Below are 24,381 nucleotides of genomic sequence, written 5' to 3' on the forward strand. Positions count from 1 at the left end.
GTGGTTCCCTGCTTCAGCGTAGATTTCACCGAACCGCCTTTGGTTACAACCAGCCATTCACCGCGATGGTCCGTATATTCTCGGCAGTTGAAGATCTCCATGGTTTCGGCGAATCCTCCAACCAGTTCAAGACGCGGGTAACGAACTCTAATTTGATCTAGATTAAGAAACTTTCATGTAGAGAACAGTCAGATGGAAACAAATAAATAATAATAATAATAATAATAATAACTCTCGAATTGTGTACATTGAGAATGGTTAGCTAGTCCCAAGCTTTCACATTCATTGGCTCTCTGTGCAACTTCGATTGTTCTGGTCAATCACGGAGTAGCAACTACGATGTGTACGGTTATCTTTGCTTTGCTTTGCTTGTTCGGTTCTAGGGGAAATCAAGAAGAATAGTCTTTCAGCCCATATAGCCGATGTGGTAAGCGCACCTGCAATCAGCAAAACCATGCTGAGGGTGGCGGGTTTGATTCCCGGTTGGCCGAGAAACGTTTCATAATCGACATTTTCTTAACTACCTTGTGTATAAAACATCCTCATGACTACCACACGACATACATATGCAAAAAAGACATTGGCTGTGGGGGATCGCAGTTAAGGTGAAGATATGACGGAGTCACACCTAGAATTTTAAAAAGCACAAATCTGGAGAATTAAATGCCGGTTAGCATTGAAAAGTTGATGGATTGGTTACCCGCTGGTGGTAACCAATCGATCAACTTGTCAATTGACATTTGGTTTTTATGATATGAGCTCTTAAAAATTCTAGGTGTGGCTTAGACGGGCTTGGTGGTCTAGTGGCTACCGCTTCTGATTTATATGCAGAAGGTCCTGGGTTCAATCCCTGGCCCGTCCCTTTCCTCCTACTTTGTATCTTTCTATACACTTTCTCTCTGCTCTCTACATATACAACTCTTGTATATAAACATGTTCATAGCCGTCGCTAGAACATAAACGGGTTGAAAAAGCCGTTTCCCTTCCTTCCAAACTTTCACAGCACAGTGTCACAATCCTATTAGAAAAACGCCTACAAGTTATGCAATCAAGCGAACTGTGCCGCACATCTTCAAAATAATAAAAACACACAATTCTATCACCTTCCTCTGGTATCCACATACCAATGTGTGAACCTTCTGCCAACCAATTCCCACCAACACTCCAACATCCGCATGAATTTGTGCTGGCGCAGAGGTATATTCGGCCAGATGTGGATACAAACGATTGCAATCATCACTTCCTTACCCCTTCCCCACATTGACCTGCAACCTGACGTGGCAGGCGCCATTGTCGCCTAAAAATAGAAGATCACCAACGCTCACACGCTGAAGATGCCTGCTAGTCCCCGGCAGTTATCTCATTGGTCCTTGTGTGAGTGTAGCTGGTCTGGCGATACTGGAGTAGCATCCACGGGCGGTCAATCAAGCTCAAGCTCAGCTCAAGCTTGAGCTCTTAAAAATTCTAGGTGTGGCTTCGTCATATCTTCACCTTAATAGTTGTGAAGATTTTCATAAAATACTAACTGAGGAGCAGGCTGTGTCGCAGTTGGAACGTTACGCCACGAAGACAGAGAGCGGGAATTTCTCAGCCATTCAAAAAGATATTGGTTTGGGTGTTGAAATGGCATAAATGTGTTAGTTTACAAAAATAAATAAGTTTGGCCGTTTTCAAAAGTTAAAGCCTGTATCCGCAATAATCGGGACACAGAAATACAGCTGTAACTCTGCAATAGATACATTAGAATTGCTCAAATTTGGCAAATAACATCTTAAAATGTTTTCGTTTCACCAACAAAATTTCATGTGAATCGGTGCAGTACATTTTGTTGTAGCAATGAAAAAGTCGAATATGCGCCATTGAATATTGTACAGCCCCTAGTTTTGCTGGACTAGGCTGGCAGTAGTAGTATTCATCTAACTACTATTACCTAGCCGTTCAACTCGAGAACGCATGGCAAGAAGATCGTCGTTGTGATTGTGTTGCTCAAAAATGGCCCTCTGTTAATTTCAATTTCTGTACAATTTCTCTTATCGCTCCCTTGCGTATCTATCCATCGTATTCTTTCATTACTTTCCTTACTCCCTCTTACTCCGAGTAGTATTCATATCACCGAAAAAAGCCAATTAAAATTAATTATGAAATTGTAGATGTCAAGAGCTTCGTGGATTCCAGCAGTTTATGCAATACTAATATTTATGGCAAAAACAAGTTTTTCTTATAGATTTGAAGCACTTTATTATAGAACAGTTTGAACGAACCTGAATGTCCCAAAGGCTTCTAATAAAAAGTAGACTTCATATTAGTCCAGTTACCACGAATAAATATGCATGTTATACAGTATAGCAGATATGGCTATTGTTAGGAGTGAAGACCTGAAGTCCTGAAATCCAAGAGAGTTTGGTTGACCTGGAATATCCCTGTAGTGTCTCTAAATGACATTTGAGATTTCAAGAGTTTCGTGGATTCCAGCATATTATGCAATACTAATATGTATGGCAAAAAGAGATAAAGTTTTTCTTGCAGATTTGAAACACTTCATTATAGAACAGTTTGGACAAACCTGAATGTCCCAAAGGTTTCTAAAAAAAGCAGACTTCAGATTGATCCAGTGACAGATATGGTTACTGTTGCGAGTGTAGACCTGAAGTTCTGAACTCCAAGGTAGTTTGTCTAACTTGGAATATCCATATAGTGTATATAAATGAAATTGTAGATGTCAAGAGCTTCACGGATCCCAGTAGGTTATGCAATGCTATTATTTGTGGCAAGAATACAGAAAACTATTCTTGTAGGTTTGAAGGACTTCCTTATAGCACAGTTTGACACCTAGAACATCCCAGAATATGAAACACATTTTGAAATTCTTGACGAAGGCCAAATGAATTCATATAAACGTAACCCACATCCAAGTTCAATTTTTAGAACAACTGGTTTGTCAATTATTTCGTTTTTTCCAAATTTAATTGTTGCGACGACGGCTACCATCGAAGCGCCCCCCGAAAACTTAGACGTTTCTCATGCGAGTGTGTGAGACGAATACCTATACTATGGGAAGCTGTCAGATAGGTTATCAGAAAATAGCAAATCATCGTTGTGGATGCAGAATTGTGAACTATAAAGTGAATTGGAAATTTGTTTATTTGAACTTATAATACTAATTAAAACTACCTAATTACAGATCACAACCTAAACTATTACTAAACTACCCTAGCTATATTGCAAACCGTGAAATTTATTTGCCTAGTACGGGACCAATTGTAAGTAGAATTAGTTCTTTTTTAATGCAATTCAATCACGAATAAATTTACAGCTTTGAGCTGATTTCACCGGGAACATTGGCGAATTTTGCTCCAAAGACCTCCGAACGGCAATCCATCGCAACAATCTCAAAGAATTGTTCGAGATATCAACATGCAAGGATCCTTTGTCCGCCAGACGCGGTCGAAAAGTAGAGCGATCCAAGATGCAGCAAGCAGTAGTTCTCAACCTGTTCGTAGTGACGGTGCACGGCTAAACGTTCCGGAATCAATCGAAGAAGCATTCGAGCCTTCACTGATAGACATCGAGCACGGCGGTGATCATGATTGTGCAAAATGTGGACGACCCAACAACGCCGAGTTGTACATGGTACAGTGCGGAAAGTGCAAGCACTGGTACCACTTCTCGTGTGAGAACTTGGACACAGTTACAGCACGATCAAGTGTCTTTGTCTGTGCAAAATGCAAAGTGGTGGACCCACCGCCCCCTGGTAGTTCACGAACCAGATCGAGTGCTTCGAGTGCGAAAAGGGCCCAAATAGCTCGGGATCTTCTACGGTTGGAGGAAGAAAGGTGCCTGCGCGAAAAGTTAGAGAACGAACGGTTGCAGAACGAGAAGCTACTGGTCGAGAAAGCAATGAATGAAAAGCTGGAACGAGAGAAGGAGTATCTGGCTCGGAAGCATGAGCTGCTTCGTCAGCAGGATGAAGAGGTGCTGAGTATAAGGAGTAGCCGCTCCAGTCGAAGTGGGGCAAGCAGCAGACAAAAGGTGGAAGACTGGTTCAACCACCAACAAGTGTCTGACGCACTCCCAGTTGAGTCAAATCAAAAGAAACTTCAACAAGTCTCATCCGATCAACTTGCCGGACCAGCCGGTTCATCGACTCCCATGGAAACCAGCAGGGTGGTTGACATGAATCTTCAGCGAGTCCCAGCCGAGATCGAAGTAGAATCAGTTCCACGTACCGCCGACAGCATTTCTATCGGTGACAGTCCGGTCGAATACGATTTACATCAAAACGACCAACAAAGACAGAGTGCGGAAAGACAGTCAAACGTTCCAAACTTACCCTTGGTGAATATTCAACCGTACGTTCGTCTTCTTGAAGATTCGAATCCCACGAGTTCTTTCATTCCAAAGCAGTTGACTACGGACATCCGTCCGAGAATTGTAACGAAGATAAGGCCACCGGTACCCAATGCAGTGTGGCAACGCGAAACGTGCGAGATGCGGAGGCAGCATGATCGCGGACAGCGGCAGTTAGGTGAGGTCGAGGAATCCTATAGTCAACAGCAGCGGGAACAGGAATTGATTCGTCGTCTGAAGCGATCCGAGGAAGAGCGTGAGCAGGACAGACAACGTCTGGAAGATATCGAAGCTGTTCTGAAAATGCAACACGACGTCGAAACGCAGCACCAACAGGAAAATGATGTACGTAGGAAGCGAGAACTGGATCTAGTCAACCAACTGAAGCTTTTCGAAAAACGATACGAACAGGAGCAAGCAAGACGAGCGGAAGAGAAGCAGTCATTCATGGCGAAGGAGGAAAAGTTGATCGAACAGTTGGAAATTCTACGCCTGAGCTGTGAGCAATATTCGGCAGCGGAACAGCGCTCAGCGGCCGAGTGTATTTCGGCGGCGGAACAGCGCTCAGCAGCTGAACATCTCTCGGTGACGAACACACGCATACCAGCGGAACAGAACGTTAACTTCCAAGGAACGTTCCAGCGAGGTTTAGCCGTGAGTACAAACCCACCAGCGGTTCCGGTAAGTGGTACGCAAAACAATGTTTCAAACAGAGTGTCCCCTTGCCCAAGTGCCGTTAGTCAGGATAGGAGAGTAGGAACACCCAATGCAAACTTTGTACCTCCAAGGTTAGGGCCACCTTTGACAGATCCGTTAGGGCAATCTCAGTTCGATCCGAATGGCTCCGCTAACCAGAACCGTTTCGCGCCCTTGCACTACCAATCAGTGATGCAGGGCCCGAATCCGCAACAGTTGGCAGCGAGGCAGGTCATATCCAGAGATCTTCCAGTGTTCAGTGGCGATCCCATCGAATGGCCACTCTTCATCAGTAGCTACAACCATTCCACCGTGGCGTGTGGCTACACCGACTCGGAAAATCTCCTACGTTTACAACGATCACTGAAAGGAGTCGCCAAGGAAGCTGTTAGCAGTTTCCTTCTCCATCCGTTCACCGTACCGCAGGTTCTATCGACGCTTCAGACACTGTACGGAAGACCAGAACAGATCGTTCACAATCTGGTCGCCAAGGTCCGAGGAACACCTGCCCCCAAAGCGGAAAAACTGGAGACGTTGATTCAGTTTGGCTTAGCCGTCCAAAACTTGTGTGGACACTTGCAAGCGGTGGGAATGGAAAATCACCTTTCTAATCCCATCCTTTTGCAAGAGCTCGTGGATAAGCTGCCGGCCAACATAAAGTTCAACTGGGCACTGCACCAAGAGAACTTACCACTAGTTGATCTGAAGGCGTTCAGCGAGTACATGAGGAAGGTCACAACCGCCACTAGTGGAGTAACGAACTTTTCTGTCGCAGTAAAACCAACAAAGGACGATAAGCCTCGGCACAAAGACAAGGTGTTCGTGAACGCTCACGCGGCCCATGAGCAGAAGGAAGCAGTGCAAGCTGCCAACTCATCTGGTGATCGGCAAGGGCAAACTAAAAGCGGAAAAGACAAGCCAGTCATAGCAAACAAAAGTTGTCCTGCATGCGGCGCTTACGACCACACAGCTGCGAGTTGTGGAATCTTCAAGAAGCTGTCGATTGATGGACGGTGGAATTTCGTCAAGGAAAACAAACTGTGCCGTCGATGTCTCGTTTCCCACACACGCTGGCCATGCGAAGGAGAGGTTTGCGGTATCAACAACTGTGACAAGCGCCACCATCGTCTACTACACTCGGAGCCTATCAAGAAACAGCCAGTTACCGATGCCACTGTTACCATCCACCGTCAGCCCATTTCATCGACGTTGTTCAAGATTCTGCCTGTGACATTGTACGGGAAAAATGGTTTGGTGAATACGTACGCATTCTTGGACGACGGCTCATCTGTGACTATCGTGGAAAAAGCTATTGCAGACGAACTGGGAGTAAACGGGCGAGCGCATTCCTTGTGCATCCATTGGACTAGTGGAGTAAACAAGAAAATTGCAACTACGGAACTGGACACGCTGAGCATTTCGGAACCTGGGGGTGACACGCGCTTCAACCTGTCCGAAGTGTATACCGTCGAGAATCTAGGACTACCGGAACAGTCGCTGGATGCTGTACAACTGGCGAAGGAGTTCCAGCATCTGCGTCGTCTACCAGTCAGCAGTTATCGAGGGGCCGTTCCTGGACTGTTGATCGGTTTGAGTAACTCGCACCTGTTGACGACAACGAAACTACGAGAAGGCCAAGAACAAGAACCAATCGCTGCAAAAACTCGGATTGGCTGGGTCGTATGTGGTCGCGTACGAGGGGGAGAAGAAAACTTCCAGCACCGTCAGATGCACATATGCGCCGACACGTCAGAGCATGACCTTCACGACTACGTACGCGAGTTTTTCTCGGTGGAGAGCTTAGGAGTGGCCTTGGCTCCTAACTTGGAGGGAAGTGAAGACCAACGAGCGCGCAAAATTCTTGAGGACACTACAGTTCGGACCGCAAGTGGGAAGTTCGAAACCGGACTGCTTTGGAAAACAGATTCCATCGAGTTCCCGGACAGCCGTCCGATGGCGGAGCGTCGATTAAGATGTCTTGAGAAGCGTTTGCAAAGGGACTCGAAGTTGTACGACAGCATACGGCAACAGATTGCAGACTATGAATTGAAAGGTTACGTCCACGTAGTAACGAAGGAAGAAATGGCAGAATACGATCCTCGGCGTATCTGGTTCCTTCCTTTAGGAATCGTGCTGAACCCAAACAAACCGGGAAAAGTGCGAGTAATTTGGGATGCGGCGGCGAAAGTGAACGGAGTGTCGTTGAACTCGATGCTCCTCAAAGGTCCTGATCTGTTGACGCCGCAATTGTACGTGACCTTCAAATTTCGGGAACGTGAAGTGGCGTTGTCCGCAGACATCCAGGAAATGTTCCTGCAAGTTGGAATCAGGAAGGAAGACCGAAGTGCGCTGTTATTCGTCTTTCGTAACACACCGACCGAACCGTTTGTGACCATGGCGTCTGACGTCGCCATTTTCGGAGCAACATGTTCTCCCGCACAGTCACAGTACGTGAAGAACCGTAACGCAACGGAGAATGAAATACGCTATCCAAGAGCAGCATCAGCGATCAAGAATAAGCATTACGTTGACGACTACCTTGATAGCGTTAACACAGAAGAAGAAGCCATAGAACTAGCGTTGGAGGTAGCAGAAGTCCACCGGAAAGCAGGCTTCCATATCCGGAACTGGGTATCAAACCGATCCTCGGTTCTGGACGCCATCGGAGATGAGAACCCCTCTACAGTGAAAAGCCTGTCTATGAACAGCCACAGTGGTTTCGAGCGGGTGCTGGGAATATCGTGGTTGCCAAGCGAAGACGTGTTCTGCTTCACGATCAGCCTACAAGAGGAACTGGAAAGGAAGACGGCGCCGACTAAGAGGGCGATGTTAAGTTTTGTTATGAAGATTTACGATCCATTGGGACTAGTCGGCTCACTGGTAGTTCAAGGGAAAATACTGCTGCAAGATGTCTGGAGAGCGAAGGTGGATTGGGACCAAAAGATACCCGAAGAACTGTTTGTGCGATGGAAGCTATGGCTGCAGGGTTTGAAGGAGTTAGACAACGTACGAATCCCTCGAAGCTACTTTCCGGGGTACGATCCTACCTGCTACGAAGACCTGGAGCTCCACATATTCGTGGACGGAAGTGCGCAAGCATACTCATCTGTAGCATACTTCCGCGTTCACGATCGGGGACAGATACGATGTGCGCTAGTGGCGTCTAAAACGAAGGTAGTTCCACTACAGTTGACCTCCGTACCTCGATTGGAGTTGCAAGCCGCCGTGATTGGTGCACGTCTGCGTAAGACCATTGAAGATGGTCATTCAGTCCGGATCAAACGAACGTTCTATTGGAGCGACTCAAGCACCGTCATTTCGTGGGTAAAGTCAGATTCTCGAAGGTATCGGCAGTACGTGGCGTTCAGAGTCAACGAGATCCTGAGCCTGTCGAAGACGGAAGAGTGGCATTGGTTGGGTACCAAAATCAACGTAGCCGATGAAGCCACAAAATGGGGTAAAGGTCCAAACTGCAAGCCCGAAAGCCGATGGATGCGTGGACCGGCATTTCTGTACAACGACGAACAGGATTGGCCAAAGGACAAGTTCGAGGGAGCGGCACATGCTACAGAAGAGGAGCTGCGGCCTGCTTACGTCTGCAGCCACTTTTTATCATTTCCGGTAGTCGAAGTGTCGCGGTTTTCCAAATTCGAGCGGCTTTTACGAGGCTTGGCGTTTGCTCGCCGATTCGGCGAAAAGCTTCTGCGTCGAATCAGGAAAATGAAGAGCGATGAAACTACGGATATCAGCAGTGAGGATTTGCAAATTGCGGAAAGAAGTCTCTGGCGGTATGCTCAGTCGGACGGATACGCAGATGAAGTTGCTACAATGAACTGGAACGCGCAAACGGCTCCCAAAAATAGGCGTGCGCTGAGCCGAAGCAGTCCACTAGCGAATCTCCCACCGATGCTAGACGAACATGGATTGTTGCGCGTAGATGGTCGGGTTGCTGCGGCAGACTGCATAGATCGAGATACCAAGTGTAGAATAGAGGAAGCTCAGATATAAAAGATTATTTAATTTTTAAGTCTTAGTTGGTATTAAAATTAATTCAATTTACTGAACGACAAATTAGGTGTCGATTCCCCTTTGCAACAACCATACAAAGCGTGATGCAAGGGGAAGTTGCTTCCCCTGCGCTAGTTATTGCTGATTGGCCGAAGTGTGTAACCGATGCAAAGCGAAAAATATAAAAACGATGCGCTTGCTGTGGAAGGGTCATTCTCAAGACGAACGTCATAAACGACACATCTCAGCAGAGCAGCAGCAGGGGATCGAGTGACCAGGAGCATGGAAATGCGACCCATCCGGGTCGCAGCCGAACCGAGCCAGCCAGCAGCAGCAGCAGCGATGAAGCCGTTAGTCACCAGTGAGGTTTTGAGAGTTTTCCTCACTGGGGCCGGCACACCGCTTGCGAACTGCGTGGTAGTTTACCTCGCTGTGTTTAGGACGAACCGCAAATTTCGACACAAGTTCCCGATAATACTGCCTAAAGGACACTCGATTACCAACTTGTTACTGGACTGGTACCACCGAAAATTTCGTCACGCCAACAATGAAACGGTCGTGAATGAAATTCGTCAGAAGTTTTACATCCCAAAACTGAGATCACAAGTCCGATCCATAGCGAAACGTTGCCAATGGTGTCGTATATACAAATCCGTTCCTGCTATTCCGAAGATGAGTCAACTGCCTCAGTTCCGTATCAAACCATATGTTAAACCGTTCACATTTGTAGGCATAGACTACTTCGGGCCCTATACAGTAAAGATCGGCCGTAGCGTGGTAAAACGTTGGGTAGCGATATTTACGTGCCTAACCGTACGGGCTATACACATGGAGCTAGTGCATTCTCTTTCGACCGACTCGTGTAAGAAAGCAGTTCGACGTTTTATCGCTCGCAGAGGAGCGCCGCAAGAAATCTACACGGATAATGGAACAAATTTCATTGGCGCGAGTAGAGAGCTGAACAACGAATTGCAAGAGATTAACGTTAGCCTGGGCAGCACCTTTACGGATACCTACACTCAATGGCGATTCAACCCGCCGTTGGCCCCACACATGGGAGGATGTTGGGAGCGCATGGTTCGATCCGTGAAGACCGCTCTCGGAACATTGCCGGAAACAAGGAAGTTGGACGACGAATCGTTTATGACATTGTTGGCTGAAGCGGAGCATATGGTCAATTCGCGGCCGTTAACGTTTCTGCCTATTGACAGCGAAGAGCAGGAGTCGTTGACTCCCAACCATTTTTTGATGCTCAGCTCTAGTGGAGTTCGACAACCGCTCAAGGCGCCGGTGGATGAGAGAAAGGCGTTGAAGAACAGTTGGGAGCTGATCCAACATAAGTTGGATAGATTTTGGAGTCGTTGGATAACCGAGTACCTACCAATAATATCCCGACGGTCAAAGTGGTTCAGCGACATCGAGCCTATCAAAGAAGGAGCGTTAGTAGTGATCGTCGACGGAAAAATACGGAACCAATGGGTGCGCGGCCGTGTGTGCCGAACATATCCCGGGAAGGACGGAGCTGTGCGTCTAGCGGATGTCGAGACATCTGCCGGAATCTTAAGGAGAAGAGCAGCATGCAACCTCGCAGTTTTGGACGTTACTGGACATGATGAAGAGCATTCGGGTGATCAAAGTGATACGGATATCGGCGGACGCTGTGCAGCTGCGAGTCGCGGGTGTGGTGCCGTAGAACCAGTAGTCGTACGACACGAGGGGGAGGATGTTGCGACGACGGCTACCATCGAAGCGCCCCCCGAAAGCTTAGACGTTTCTCATGCGAGTGTGTGAGACGAATACCTATACTATGGGAAGCTGTCAGATAGGTTATCAGAAAATAGCAAATCATCGTTGTGGATGCAGAATTGTGAACTATAAAGTGAATTGGAAATTTGTTTATTTGAACTTATAATACTAATTAAAACCAGTCCTGTTATTGGTCGTGACCATCCCATGACGATGAACAAGTAGGCCTTTTCATCGTCACAAAATGAAACGAGCACTCGCGCTCTTCGTCATGTCATTTCGCAATAATCAAGCGTCATGACGAAAACTTCCATATTGTTTTGAAATTAAAATTTTCCCGTGGTCCAAGCAAATTTAGGCTAGTCGTTGTATTTAATAGATAGAGGAGGCATGTATTTATGATTTGAAGGATTTAAGGACGCGTAGTGCGTCATCTGCATCATTGAAATCTTGCTCGAAATTTCAAAGTGATAAAACTCAGTCACCAAAGCGCATATTTGTATGAAAATGTATCATCCCATATGCTCAATCGTGGTGAGTGTGATGATACTTTTTCTGCTGCGTGGCTGCAGAATTGCCCATTTTTTATCACTTCAAACACGCGAGGCAAACAATCATTGAAAATTGAAAAGTCAATGATTCCTATGAAAATTCTGTGACGCACCAAGTCACCTTAAACAATAACAAAATCCATCTATGTGCTGGTAATTGCCCTGTTAACAACCTTGTCACGCTCCGTCATGACCAACAAATGAGCGAATATTGTTAGACTCTTTTGGTCATCGTCTCCCGATTCAATGACATTGAGAGAGGCATTTCTGTAAAAATCACGTGACGAATCGTGTTGAAATTGACGCTTTCCAAGCCTGATTAAAACTACCTAATTACAGATCACAACCTAAACTATTACTAAACTACCCTAGCTATATTGCAAACCGTGAAATTTATTTGCCTAGTACGGGACCAATTGTAAGTAGAATTAGTTCTTTTTTAATGCAATTCAATCACGAATAAATTTACAGCTTTGAGCTGATTTCACCGGGAACATTGGCGAATTTTGCTCCAAAGACCTCCGAACGGCAATCCATCGCAACATTAATTGTGTTTTGTATGTTCTAGGTTATCAATGAAGTACCAAATACAAATATTCTCATTTTTCCCTAATAGAGGACTTAATTTGCGACAACTTTGCCGAAGGCAGTATTCTGTTTTATCGAATGGGTGAATTTATACAGCCGTTTCTATGTTGGGGTCATATATGACCCCTCCGACTCCAAAGGGTTAAGTATCATAACTGCTGACGAAATTTCATAATTAGAGGTGAACCAGCGTCTGGCTGAAAGCCTCTTTAATAAAGAAAAAAAAAATTCATAATTATGATCACAGAACTTTGAACTGTAGCGTCAAAGAACCATCTATCATGCGAATGAAAATTGGTCATGATTGTACAAAATGTTTAAAACCACGTTTCTTTGTTTTTCACCCACAGTTAAAAGTAATGCATCGATTTTTATGAAATTTGGCTCAAATAATAAACATACACCAAACAGTTCTCAGTCAATTTTTTGGCCAATTTTACCGACTCATTGCAGAGCTACAGCCGTACTTCTGTGTCCCGATTATTGCGGATACAGGCTTCACACGAGCGTCATTGCGTAATTTTTATATGACACCTAAAGACATCCACTGAATTATTATTGATTATGAAATTGTATTGCTGAATGAAAAACACTTTTATTTTTCTACTTCAAAAATGGCTGATAAAATCGGGTCAAAAAGCTGACAAAATCGGGGGCTGACAAAATTGGGACCCCACTGTATCCCGATAAACGTCGTGATCGCCAAGGCAATCTTTGATTATTTCATTCGGGATGTCATGAAGCATTTCAAATAATCATGGCTTACGCAGTTTTTTAATCTGTTTAGTGAATCCCCCAATAATGTAGGGTTTTTAAGAAATTGTATTCATACCTACACAAAACTGAACTTATTCTATTTGTATAATAAACTTTCCAGAGATTTAGGTTTTGGTAAAGCCAGGTTTTCTGTTAAAATTGTAATTCTTGTTTATGAGTATTTTACACCTTTGACACAAATTTTTCATAACATGAAGAATTAGTTATAATTTCAAGATTTTATGTAGTCTGTAATCTTTGTGCTTTGTAAAATGTACTTTAGTTCGATGCATTACCAATAAAATACTGGTGCTTTATTGTGAAATTAGAATTTTAGGCTGGAACATATTCCGCTCCTTTCAAGATGAACTTTATTGATCTTATTTTTAGAATTAAAATAAATAGGCTGTTCTCTTGCAGTTATGCAGGGTACATGAATTAAAATTTAAACGGATTCTTCTAGTTTCATCCGGGCATTCTTTAATGTTTGCTTTTTTCGTTGCGAACCGATTACAGGTTGATTGTTTCATTGTACAACACAAAGTGCTCGCATGAGAAGCCACATCGAAAGCAAAGGTCAATCTTAAAGCTGCACACGGAATATTCCTCATGAAGGAAACTAACTTTCAAATTTCGCTCTGAAACCATTCGAATGCCATTCAAGAGTGTAAGACATTTCCATGCTCAACGCTTTCCAGCGGGCTTTCCGTTGATTTCCTTTCAAGCACGTACTTCATCCCCACAAAAAGATTCACCTTCCGGATGCGCTTGGTCTATGTAAGTATGGAGCCACGGCCGCAGCATAGCCACTACCCAGCCACCGAAACCCTTCGTTATGAATACATACAACAAACCAACAAAGATAGGAAGTGGTCGAGCTTGTACGGGACGGGAGATGATGCAAACCACCTTTCTTGCTTCGTGTCTGGATAAATAAAAAATGAATAAATGCTTCAAGCGGAAGCAAACGGAAGAATGGATGCTTTTTATGCTGCATTGCTTGGGCATTATCGTAGGATCGTAATGCCTTGGGTGGAAGGTTTTTTTCACCGGTTGAGCGGAGAATTTGCTTTGTGGCCCAGTACTGTTGGAAAGATTGCTTCCTTTTATTAACTGATGAGTTTTTGAATAACAGCAATCTGCAGCTAAATGTGCTGCTGGAAGCTTTTTTTTTTAGTTAAAGATAGTCGATTGAATGCTAATGGTACCTAGAAATGATAATGGAAGCATCTACAACACTGAGAAATAATCACAAACATGAGTCCACCCATGACCCATGTTTCGAAATCAGTTGTTCAATTTTCCAAGTTGAGTTAAAGGCACTTATATTTAAACTGAAAGCGTATATGCTGGCATAAAGATTGTAGCTACATTATAACGCCATCTGTGAGAATCTTTCTCTGTAATGATTATTCAACAACTGTATTCATTATTTGTATATACTTTATTACCGATACTTCAATATTACATACAATGATTCACACTCCAGACAACAATAACAACATCTCCACATATGACAGATACTCAATGTAAACATACACGCTAAACGTAATAGAGTAATACAATAATTTGTTATGTGCATACCACAAGGTACCACATCTCGTTTTTTCTCCAGATCCGCAGCAAGGTCACTCCACGTTGTTTTCGCTTATAGTCTCCTCAGTTTATGAACGTCTCGCTTCAGTCTCACATCAGAATTAGTAGTACAGTCATCCATTTGGTCATCCATCTCTGCTCGGCATTTTTGTAAATTACTTGGCCGTTACTTATGGTTGTACCTTAACCAGAAATATTATTTTGACCCAAGTATTTTCCCAAATCCCAAAATATTTTTATTACTGAGTGTCAAGCTAAATATTACCTTTGCTGATGAATTAATTGAATTGCTTTCCTCTTCTCAAATGTTTTCAATGACAGCTAACATGCAAACATTGTATACTGCCCACTGATTTTTTTTTGACATGTCCTTTCATAGAAGAATCTCATACAAAAGGTATGTATATTCAGATTATTATTCAGACATTTTTTTTAACTAATATGTCGGAACACTGCACGAATGTTACAGTGGAAATATTATCAATATCCATTAACTCGTTTTCGATCCAAAGTGTCCAAGTGTCATACAAACACTATTTCATTTTGTTTTTTTTAGCGAACTTCGCTGGAACTCGTTTCTTATTCAGAATATATTCAGAAGTTTGGCTTTACAGATTTTGTTTTCTAAATATCGAAGTGATTGATACTTTTTTTAAATCAAATCAGGGTTTCGAAAAACCAAAGCAATATTTGTAATACTAGTTTTAGCTAAATAGTAATTTGAAAACTTGAAAACATCCAGTTTTTGAATTATATTTAATACATATTGTTCACAAAACTCGCACCTGCACTAGCGCACCGGTTGCTGGTATAGCGCATCATTAGGCTACTTAAGAGCTGAAATTAGCACTAATCTGAATCGAGTCGCTATGTTTATAAGTCGGTTATATATCAATTTTCGCACCGCCAGTCACTGCGGCTTCCAACCGAAAACGTAATGATAGTAGCCAATTATTATATACAAAGCAATTTTCTTCAGATAACAAAATAAATCGATCATCTTATTGGAGCACTTTTCGATGGTTCACCTATATAGGTGTCCACGTTTTTAGGAATCATATTTCCGATAATTACGGAATTCTCATGATTTACCATTTACCTTTCAAACTGAATGAGTTTATTTTTACGGTTTGGTCGTTCAATAGGTTTACATTCTACGAGGCATTTTCTCCCGCATTTACTGGTGATTCGTACTCAATCAAACCTATTTTAACATTACAAAACCAAAAATTTGTTCCTTTGATGTCGCTTTTTTGGGTTCTGAACTGTAGGACTTATTTTCATGGTGTACCTCCAAAATATTACAAAAGCCCCTCAACATGTTATGTTCTCACTCTAGATACCTAATGAAGCTATTTCAACAAGCCTTTCCAAATTATTCGCATTCAATGTACCGTCAAAATTTAGGACTTTTTATCTTTAAGTAACTCTGATTTTCTACATATGCTAATCATATTGATAATATTCTCAGTTCGTTGGATCGGACTAGAATATTCTGCAATATTGCAAAGTCCAATCATCTGTCTATCATATCACTTATTTCACATCTTTTCGATGAAATACATCCTCATTTTTTTTTTTTTTTTGTTAACGCTTACAAGTCTGACGTAGTGCACACTGACCGTGATTGTCTGTGCCATTATGGCCCTTACGCTTGCCTCTACGATTTAATTCTATGTACTGAAACTATTTAAAGTACATTTTTATTCAAATTTTCAATGAACTTATTAACACAAATATCACTTATACATGTACACACATTTTTATTGGTAAAAATCCATGGATTTAATACATAAATTTTATTTGTACACACGTACTCGTTTTCCACGCTGGATCACACATAAAATCGATGGACCTTATATAAACTATGTGTATCTACACATGAAAAGGGTTATCTATGACAAATTTAAAAAATCTATGTGTGCGTCACATGCATACAATATTTGCAGTTTTTTCAGTGTATGAAATCTAAAAATTCAAGCAAGGTACATTGGCGTAGCTAGGGGGGGTTCCAGGGGTGCCTGGCACCCCCTAGAACAAATGTGGCACCCCCTAGAATTTTTCCAGTCACCCAAAATTTAAAACTGCAAAAAAATATTCCAATATTTATTAATGGCACATTTGAACATAACTTAAGCACACCCGGAATTACTTATATTCCTGTTGTAGGTTTTGGCGTTTTGGAAATTGATAAGAACAATCAACAGACTTCTTCATGGATTCCTCCAGAAATATCTCTATTAATACAGTGTTTTCTCTATGCTTCATTTTTGGATTTCTCCTATTAATAAGGTACTTCTTGGAATTCTTCTAAGGATTCCTGGTGAGATTATTCAAGACAATCTTCCTGCGACCCTTTCAGAAGTTCCTCCAGTGATTCTTCCTGGAATTCCTTCAGAGATGTTATTTAGAGCTTCTTTCAGAAATTCCCATGGAATTCCTCCAGGAGCTTATATTGGCCTCCCTTCGGGAGTTGTAGCCAGGCATGGAAATAATCGTTCACAATTCATTCATTTCGAGCTCTCTCGCAAACATTCTCGCGGAACGAAACACAATCCCAGCAATCCTGTACATAGTGTGTTACGCACTCAGGCGAATGAAGGGGATAAAGCAAATACACGAAAATTATGGCAGCGTTCATCGTTGTTCACGTTCACCCGTTGAATCATTCGGTCCGGGATTGCAATCGCGAGACGAATGTCTCAAAAGGATCACACGTGAATGCATTCCTTCAATCGCGGCGATTCTTTCGTTTCGTTCGTCGTACTTCTGCTGATTCTGATGATGCTAGTTTTGGCTATCCCATCTGTTGGGGGTTTTAAGCAATTGCGTGTTTTAACTTCAGTTTCGAGGCTAATGGTGCATGGTTACAACATCGCCAGACATACATTATTTATTTGAGCTTGTAGGAAAGATGGGCTTGTTATCTGATTCATATACATTATGTTCGCCTGTTTTGTTACAGTTGAATTGTCATTTGGAACATGTGTTAAATTTGGAGTCAGATTTAGGCAAACAATATTGAAATATAACCGGAAAATGGCATACATACATACATACATACTTTACAAAGGAAAGAAAAAACTATGGCTAGGTTACCGTTTTATAATAGATCAGGAGAATTATTACTCTGGATTATTTATGATCATAATGTTAATCAAGGATTTTTAGTCAATTAATTTTGACAGTTAAATTTTGGCCAAGGTGTACAGGGCAAACAAAAATATTTGTCACTCTCAGAAAAAGAAAACAAATAGGGGCAGACTGAATCAAACAATAAGCCGAAATGTATTTGTCAACAGTGGTCAAATATTTGTCGTTCAGGCAAATCAGGCACAAATCTGCGAGTTTGATCCTCATTAAGGGCCCGGCGCGCGGCGGCGTGATAGACATGCATGCATTCAAGTACGGTAGAAATATTTCCTGATAGAAAGTTATCATCATGATACATGATACAATAGTAGGTATATTTTACCGAATCAACCGTTTCCGCGCCGCACCATCTGCCAATGTCAACGCCAAGGTCAACGCATTTTCTCCCTTTGCCTTCACATGACCAAGGAAATATAACACCAATTGACATGCTTTACCTCCCAATCTAGCAATAAATTAAGAAAACGCACCAAACCCGCAAAACAATATTGTCATAACAATCACGCGAATGCAATCTTTCATTCGCACTGAATCTAAAATTTGATTCGTGTGTGAACGTTCGCGTAAAGATTCATTGAATCACGGCCCAATCGGAGAACCACGATCGGCATGATTTAATTTCTTCGGTGCCATTCTCTTTATGCAATCTTTCTTTCTGCAGTTCATTTGTATTGCGACTCGATGGAGTTCATTGGAACGGTTTGATCCAACAGTGAGCGAACGATACAAAGCAATCGGAACAAAGAACGCAGTCGGCAAGATGAATCTGAGTGAATGAATTTTCCCGTGCCTGGTTGTAGCTAGGATTCCGCAAGCAACTCCTGCTGCGATTCTTCCAGCAATTTCTCTCCTCCAAAAGTTCTCACTGTGGTACCTTCAGGAATTCTACTAGGGCAGTTCTTCTGGAAATTTTTCCGGAAAATTTCCTAGGATTTAAAGAAAATCCCTTCGGTGGTTCTTACATAAATTTCTTCAAGTTTATATCCAGGACTTCCTGCAGAGGTTCTTCCAGAAATTCCACAAGGGATTTCCCCAAGAGCTTCTATTGGCTAAGCCAAAAGTGCTGAAAAATTCATTTTGTCATATCCAAATTCAATAACCTACAGCTCATTTTAGAAGCCGAACCTGAGAATATGGTATATGAAAAACTTGTGCGGCTAGACCAGTTCTGCGAGAAAGTCACGGAAAAACCGCTATTTTTCGAGTATAAAAGGCAAATGTCACGGACTACCTTCGAAAAATGCCAATGATATTCACGGTGAATATCATTTGGCATTTTTCGAAGATAGTCCGTGACATTTACCTTAAAAATTCAAAAAATAGCGGATTTTTCGTGACTTTCTTGTAGAACTGGTCTAACCGCACAAGCTCTTCATATACTATATTCTCAGGTTCAGCTTCTAAAATGAGCTGTAGGTGGTTGAATTTAGATATGACGAAATGAAATTTTCAACACTGATTGGCTTTATGAATTCCAGCTGGAATTCATCAAGCAATTTCCATTAGGACTCCTATAGAATTACTTTCGAGAAATCTTGCTGAAATTCCTCCAGAAATTCCACCTCCTGCGATTCCATTAGCGATTCCTTCAGTATATTTCTACTGATTCTTTCAAGGTATTTGTTAGAGGAACTTTTCTTAGGATACCCCCGGCATTCCTGATTCTAGGATTTCTATAGAAATTACTTCTATGATACCGTGATTTCGGGTGAAATTGATCGCTTTTCGCAGTTTATGGCGCCTAACTTTTGAATGTTTGTCGATATGGTTAAATTCAATGCTTTAAAACAACTACGACCATGGTTTTCATCAGTCAACGAGGTTGAAAATTGTACAGCAAAACATTTTATTGTAATAAATAACATTTTAAATAGAAAATAAAAAAAATATACTTTCGGGGTGAACTTGATCAGTCAGTGAAATGCCTTTGTAAGTGCTGAAAATATTTTTTTCTGTCTGAATTAACCACCCTAGAATGCGAAAAGCTATGCAAAACTGTTACAAATTTAATTTAATTATTTAAGTTAAAAGTTAATAAAATTTGAAGGAAACGCCTGAAAGTATGCAATTTCCTCACTTATTATGTGTATCAATATTGTACTTCCGGAAAAGTACAATTTTATACATAAATTACAATATTTATAGAACTTTTGATGACGTTATCGGGTTTAGCGAATGATTTGCAGCTATAAACATTCAATCGAATACTAGATCGAATATTCATTATATGTGCGATACAACTACGGTAACAATAGTTTGAAAGTGTCTTTGAACATGCCTAACATACAGTTTCGAAAAATATTGAATTTCATACCGAAATATGTGACTAATTGGCTGTCAATCACGTTAACTCGTCATTCAATAACCCTTGAGCCAGATGATGATCATTTTCCACAAATTGTTTTAAATTTAACGCATTATGTTCAACAAATAAAAATTATTGCCCTCTCGGCGATCAATTTCACTCGAAATCACGGTACCTCCCGAGATTCTAGGAATTCCTCCAAATATTCCAGCCGAGATTCCTCGAGGAGTTCCTGCAGTTCTTCCAGCTATTCTTCCTCCAGAAATTCTTTTTTGAAGTACCACCAGAAATTATGCTACAGATTCTTCTAGAGCTTCTTCCTGTTTTTTTGCTAGGATCTTTCCATGGGCAATCTTTATGGAATTCTTGCAGAAATTCCTTTGGTTGTTCTACCACGGGTTTTTCCAAGGACTCATCCAGAGATTTTATCCAAAGATTCCTCCGAAAATTCCTCATAGAATTCCTGCAGAAACTCCTTTTTGCCTCACTTCAAACAACTTCTGCGGTTCTTCTTGCAATTCCTCCAGAAATTCTTACTATGATACAAGAGATTTCTTCTAGTGATCCCTTTATGAATTTATCCTTGCATTGTGACTGGAATTCTTCCGGGCAATCTTCCTGAGATTCATTCAGAAATTCCTCCTGCGCTTCCTTTAGGACTTTCTCTATAGATTCTTCCAGAATATCTCTACCGGTTCTTACAGGTACTACTCTAGGTATTCCAAGGATTTTTTTATTCCTCCTGCTGGGGTTTCTCTACAAATTCCTGTATTGTTTCATCCAGCAATTCCTCCTAGGATTTCTGCTGAGATTTCTACAATGATACATCCCATAATCCCTCTAAGAATACCTCCTGATATTTTTTCTGTGACTTTTCAGAAGCTCTCCGGTGATTCCTCGAGGATTTTTTATCCAAGAATTCTCTTATAAATTTATCATTGGATTCCTCCAGGAACTCCTCTTGACTTTCATCCAGGAACTCCTCCTGGAATTCCATAAGCGATTCCTGCTGCTTCTAATGTTTCAGGAATGTATCCTCCAGAAACTCTTATTGTGATAGCTGCAGGAATCCCTCTAGGGATTATCCTTGCATTCTTGCTGGGATTCTTTAGGCAGTTTTCCTATGATAGAGATTAATCATGATCCTGAAACACCTCTTGACCTTCTCAAATGAATTCCAGCTGAAGGAATCTCAATAGAAACCTCTAGAGGAGTCCCTAAACGAATTTCTGGAAAAGTTGGAATTCCCAGAGAAATCCTAGAATGTATTACTAGAGAAAAACTTGTAATTAATTAGAAGGCACAGAATGTTCGTTCCTAACTGAAAAATTGAGAGATGAATTTGTGTAGAAAATCGCGTTCTGGTGGCATTCGAACCCACAACTCCGTATTCGCTTGACCGCATGGCCATTTCTTTGAGGTTTCCTTTGGCATGGTTGTTTTTTAATTGAAAATTTCTGCGGTGGTGGAATTAAATCAGCAATTTCCTTGGATTTTTATCTATTATTTCAAAGGCTTTTCCTCTGAAATTATTTATGCAATTTATTTTCCAGTCATTTTACAAATTTCTCAGACTATTTTATTGTGATTACTTTTGTAATTCTTTATAATTTAATTTAATTTATATTTATTGCTTCCGATTTTATTTTTAATTTTTATTTAATCGTATTTTAATATTTGCTAAATATGATTTCCGAAAATTGCTGAACTGGAAATTCAAAAATTCTCAACTGGGCTTGCTCAAAGAAAATCCTATTAAATTCATGAAAAACTTCTTGACAAATCCCCAAATAAATTGCCGGAAAAATTGCCATCAAAATTACCTTAGAATTTTCAAAGTAGTTGGTAAAAGAATTCATATAAGAATAACACGAGGAATTCCTGAAGAAAATCTTAAGGCTTTTTATTTTGGGGAATTTGCTCAATCTCAAAATAAATTGCCGAAATATATTCTATAAGAATTTCCACATACATTCACAAAAAAAAAATCTAAAAACTTCCCAAAGAATCTTCTAAAATCATCAAAGGAATTTCTGAAGAAAATTTTGTAAGAATTCCTAAAAATAATTGCCGTAGAATCACCTTTTTTTTCAAATAAATTGCCAAAGGAAATCGCTAAGACATTTGCCGAATCAATTTTCAAACGAATTACCGAAGAAGTTCCCAAAGTAATAATCGAAGTTTGCAAAATTTCCCAAGGAATTGCTGATGATATTCCTAAATAAATTTTCAATGCAAGTAACATGGGAGTTGCCAAATGTATTCTGAAATCATCTGCTGCAGGAATTCCGAATTATTAAAGAAAGCTAGAAGAAATTGTCTAAAGAATTTTCATTAAAATTATAGAAACGGTTTATAAAAGAATTTCCGAAGAAGTTTTCGAAGGAATTGGCGATGGAATACCGAATAGCATGCTTAGATAATGAAAGTCCAAAAAAATCTACGAAAATCCCAAAAAAGTAGAATGACTGTAGAATAAAAAAATGTTAGGAAGTTCCCAGAGTCATTGTCGAATGCATTACCAAAAGCTTTACTAAAAGAATTTCCAAATGAATTGCCTGAAGAGTAATTGAATTTCAAAAAGTGAATGTCAGAAGAATTGCTGACATTACAAAAAAAAAAACATGCTTGAAATACCACTAAAAATTGGCGAAGGATTTCCCGAGAAGGCATTTTAGAAGGTTTGCCAATGAAATAAAAAAAATCCTAGTCCTAATGGAATTGCCGATGTATAGTATCAAATTCCAAACATATTGATATTACCAAATAAATTCTTAAAGAAATTGCTAAAATGGATCCAAAGATATTATCGAAAACAATTGCCAAATCCATAGAAGTTAAAGTAGTTTTTCGGTTTTATCACGATCAAAAAAAAAAATTACCGTGATATAAACGAAACCGTGAATTTGGTGAAACGAGAAAACAATGTATTTTTTTATTCAAAATCGTTCAGCTGTAAAATATATGAGTCGTAACTCACATTTTTTAACAGTTTCGGTGGACAGGGCAATGCTGTATTGATTTTATTTTGATTTCATAATGTTTTAGAACAAGTGTGATAAAACGAAACGGAAATCGTGATAAAATCGAATAGAAAACCGTGAATTTGGGCGAGTAGTGACTAAGTCGACTAGTGATAAAACCGAAACGCCACTGTACTGAGAAATTTCCAAAAAAAATGAAATAAATTGCAAAATAATTTCCAAATAAATTACCGGGAATATTCCCTGAGGATTAACCGAAAAAATGTTTTGCCGAAAACACAAATTTCTTATATTATACGTACAAATCAGACTCAATACAATGTTGGTTTTACGTAAGCCAAAATTTGCGGGCTAATTTTTCCAGCGACGCAGTATATCATTACACTAAGAAGTTGAGAGTGGATCGGTATTTCCTTTGAAAAAAAAAAACACAGCAAAACAACCTCGAAGTTCAGTGACTGGCACCCTCTAGGCACTCGCTACGAAAAAATCCTAGATACGCCAATGGCAAGGTAACATGTTAGTAAATGGTACCTGTTTGCATTAATAAGCTCGACTGAAAAACAAACCTCATAATCCAGCTTTCATTAGATTTATCTATTCCTGTAGTTACAGAAATGATTATCTTTCATTATTCCAATATCTTGTGCTTTTGATATACTGTACGTTATTCTCCTCAATAATAGTTTCAATACTTTAACTGATCAAAATTTGTCTCTTCCTGTAAGCAAATTATTGTGCAGAATTTGTTGTTGAGCGTACTGCTGTACCTTGTTCTCTAACTTGTACCACAGTTCTTGGCAAGATGGCCAACTTGTTAGCAAAAATGGCACTATATCCAGTGTTAGGCAATCATAAGTAAAAATGCCCCTCCTGACCACACCCGATTCATTTTATATTCAAAAACTTCAGAAGTGATTACTCAAGAACTCACTGTACTTGAATCGCATAAACATTTAGTGGCATTCAATAGGTTATAAAGCGCTTTTTACTCGAATTCCTGAGACTTCTAGTTAAGCCGAAAAGTTTCATTTTTTTTATTGTTCGATTTTTTTTAAATATCCAATTCACTAGCCATTTGACTAGCGATACTTAACAGGTTAGTGGTTAGCAACTGCTCTGAATATGTCGTCTAGCTTCAACGAATGCTTTAACTGTTGTTTCGACTTCCTATCTTGCAAACTACCAATACAGTTTAATTATTCTCACACATTGATGTTAATAATCTTAAAGTTACATTTTAAGTCTTGTAAGAGAGGACAAAGCATTAGTTAAATCATGTCTTCATGTTAATTTGGTTTCAAAAGCCAACCCTTTTTATGTCTCGTAGACTTATTATACTTTACTGAGCAATGATAACTTCAATATATATCACCTGAGGTGGGTCCACAACAATCTCAGTATCTGCCCAGTTATATTCGCATTTGGAACACGCAAAACAAGGAAAGCTACCAAAAATTGAGATATGCCTTTTCTGCCAATTTATGTATTAAAAACGTACAGAAAATGTGATAAATCATAATCCATTCGTTGTATTAAGATGCGCTACACGGTTCCATAGCTTCCATACCACTACACACAAACACCTCCATTCAAACCCGAGAAGTTGAACCGGGTTGCGTCTAAAAATAACTTTCGCTTCGCTGCTGAG

At 40.7% G+C, this 24,381-nt stretch overlaps 2 protein-coding genes across 2 annotated transcripts in view; one reads left to right on the top strand and one right to left on the bottom strand.

Moving 5' to 3' along the window:
• Positions 1-24,381, bottom strand: part of LOC109423852 (uncharacterized membrane protein DDB_G0293934) — a 619,352-nt gene that overhangs the window by 453,942 nt on the left and 141,029 nt on the right. The window lies entirely within an intron of this gene.
• Positions 9,762-11,865, top strand: LOC134287149 (uncharacterized). Its single transcript, XM_062848819.1, has 2 exons — positions 9,762-10,930; positions 11,688-11,865. Exon 1 carries the CDS (start codon positions 9,880-9,882, stop codon positions 10,840-10,842), a length of 963 nt encoding a protein of 320 aa, XP_062704803.1. The 5' UTR covers positions 9,762-9,879; the 3' UTR covers positions 10,843-10,930; positions 11,688-11,865.

This window comes from Aedes albopictus, chromosome 2 (genome assembly GCF_035046485.1).
Source record: "Aedes albopictus strain Foshan chromosome 2, AalbF5, whole genome shotgun sequence".
NCBI classification, from domain to species: domain Eukaryota; kingdom Metazoa; phylum Arthropoda; class Insecta; order Diptera; family Culicidae; genus Aedes; species Aedes albopictus.

Coding starts and splice junctions, on each gene's coding strand:
- LOC134287149 (XM_062848819.1), top strand. CDS start 9,880: ATGGAGCTAGTGCATTCTCTTTCGACCGACTCGTGTAAGAAAGCAGTT.